Source organism: Onychostoma macrolepis, chromosome 21 (assembly GCF_012432095.1).
Source record: "Onychostoma macrolepis isolate SWU-2019 chromosome 21, ASM1243209v1, whole genome shotgun sequence".
Classification (NCBI taxonomy): Eukaryota; Metazoa; Chordata; class Actinopteri; order Cypriniformes; family Cyprinidae; genus Onychostoma; species Onychostoma macrolepis.
The window spans coordinates 27,089,007-27,090,985 of NC_081175.1; the positions used below are offsets into that span (position 1 = coordinate 27,089,007).

The 1,979-nt window shown below is 37.5% G+C and overlaps 1 protein-coding gene across 1 annotated transcript in view; it reads left to right on the plus strand.

Annotated features, from left to right (window-relative positions):
- The window catches only part of LOC131528391 (zinc transporter ZIP4-like), a 27,145-nt gene that overhangs the window by 1,359 nt on the left and 23,807 nt on the right, over nucleotides 1-1,979 (plus strand). Inside the window, exons 2-4 of the mRNA XM_058757477.1 lie at nucleotides 1,108-1,419; nucleotides 1,616-1,820; nucleotides 1,917-1,977. Coding sequence (XP_058613460.1) covers nucleotides 1,108-1,419; nucleotides 1,616-1,820; nucleotides 1,917-1,977 — 578 coding nt within the window. The remainder of the gene's footprint in view (nucleotides 1-1,107; nucleotides 1,420-1,615; nucleotides 1,821-1,916; nucleotides 1,978-1,979) is intronic.

The following is a 1,979-nucleotide window of genomic DNA, read 5'->3' on the forward strand; positions in this document are numbered from 1 at the left end:
ATCTTGATCACCAAAAAGCACTAGAAAAAGGTGTTTATGTGATAGGACTTTGACTTTAACCTTATAAGTTACTAAGGCCGTGATACATCTAACCCTCTCTGCATTATAACATAGTCCTGCATCATGAAATGTATAACCATAATTAGAAATTACAAACAATGAACCCATGGTTTTATGGAGATCAAAAAATCTGACTGAAATCTCCTGAATAGGTTTTTGCTGAAAACATCACTGAGATCAGACATTTTATTTATTTATTTAATCAGTGATCATCACTTGTTTTTTGTATAGGTAAAACTATAAAATCCTAATAAATGAATGTGGGTCTCCACAATAGTAAGACACTTTCTAAAAAGCTTTGTCTTTTTTTTTTTTTGTCTTTTTTTTTTTAATGCCTGTGGTAGTTAATATGTACCACAGTTTTACTGTGGTAGAGGAGATTTTGGCAGAACCTGTGGTGAAGTTTTGCTTGGCTCTTTTTGTACATTGAACCTTGTATTACTTTGAAGATTGATTCTTTTTATGTAGATTAGAGATTCATGTTTATCCATAAAAAGTGTTTTTCAGTTTTCAGTTGGATAACTATTAACTTTTGTAATACAACTTAAGTATAAAGTTTTGAGGTTTGTTAGCAGCACTAATTTTCACAAAAAGGTTAACTTGAATATTACTGTAAAATAGATACAATTATGACTTTATAAATCTATCCATAAATCATACTATCAGCAGCCAGAATATTTTTGACTGAAATGGTATTTTACTATATATATATATATATATATATATATATATATGTCTTAAGTGCTTCTGAAGTGGAGACTTCTGGAAAATATGTGAAAACTTGCACCCTTTAAACATATAGCCTATTGTAATTGGAATCTACAGATGCAAATAAATAAATTGTAATAAACACTTAAATGTGTATTTTGAAAGTTTTCTTCACACAGATTTGAAAGATGACATGTTATTGAAGCAAACCATTGACCAGTGCATGAAAAACCAATGGTTTTCCCTGTATTTTCTTGATGTTAATACAAAACAGTTGCATTAAATAGTCCATCATCATTTCACCACTGACCGCTCTGTCTTTCTCTCTCCTGTATGTAGTGTCTTTCAGTGGATCATCTCTCGCAGCTGCTGAGTAACTACAGCAGCTCTCAGGGGCTTCAGATGGAGGATTTCTTCACCGTGGCTCCTGCATGCTGTTTGTTCCTCAGCGCTCCGCTGGAGACCTGCAGGGCCATACAGGAGGGCCGCTGGGGCGTAGAGACCGATCACTTCATCGAAATGATCTACGGCCACGACCATGACCATAACAACACCACTGATCATCCTCCTCATGGAGACATCGGTGAATCTGAGGGTTTGGAGATGATGTTTTACGAGATGGAGAAATTCTATCAACCTGAAACACATGAGGTCAGCACAAATAACTAGTTTTCAGGATTTCGTGAATGCTCACGGTTATCTGTAAAGTAACGCATGCAGAGGCTAATTGCTACTTGACTTCTGCCATTGAGAATGACAGCAAGCCTCTCAAGACGCAATGCAAACTGACAAATGATAGACGTTTGACGCTGACGGCCACATCTGTCTTGTTTGTCTGTTGTTTTAGCCCTGTCTCACTATGAAGGACATTCTGGAAGAGAGCAGCCATCAGCACGGCGATCACACGCACACAGAGCTGGACTCCGTGATGGGAAACGTCCTCTATCACGCTCTGCGTGGAGACTGCATGAAAGCACACCACCTTCCTGAGCAGCAGTACTTCCTGGATTACATCTTCAGCCATTTCGGCTCTGATAATCTCATGCTTCATGGTATGACTGTCTGATAGTCCTACAATAGTTCTGCATCAGTATAACATATGAACTGTTGTGATCATGTTTTGTTTTTGATCATATTATTCTTCTCAGATTTTGAAGGGCTTCTAAAGGCTTTAAACCTGGGTGGAGAGGAACATGACCATGACCATGAGC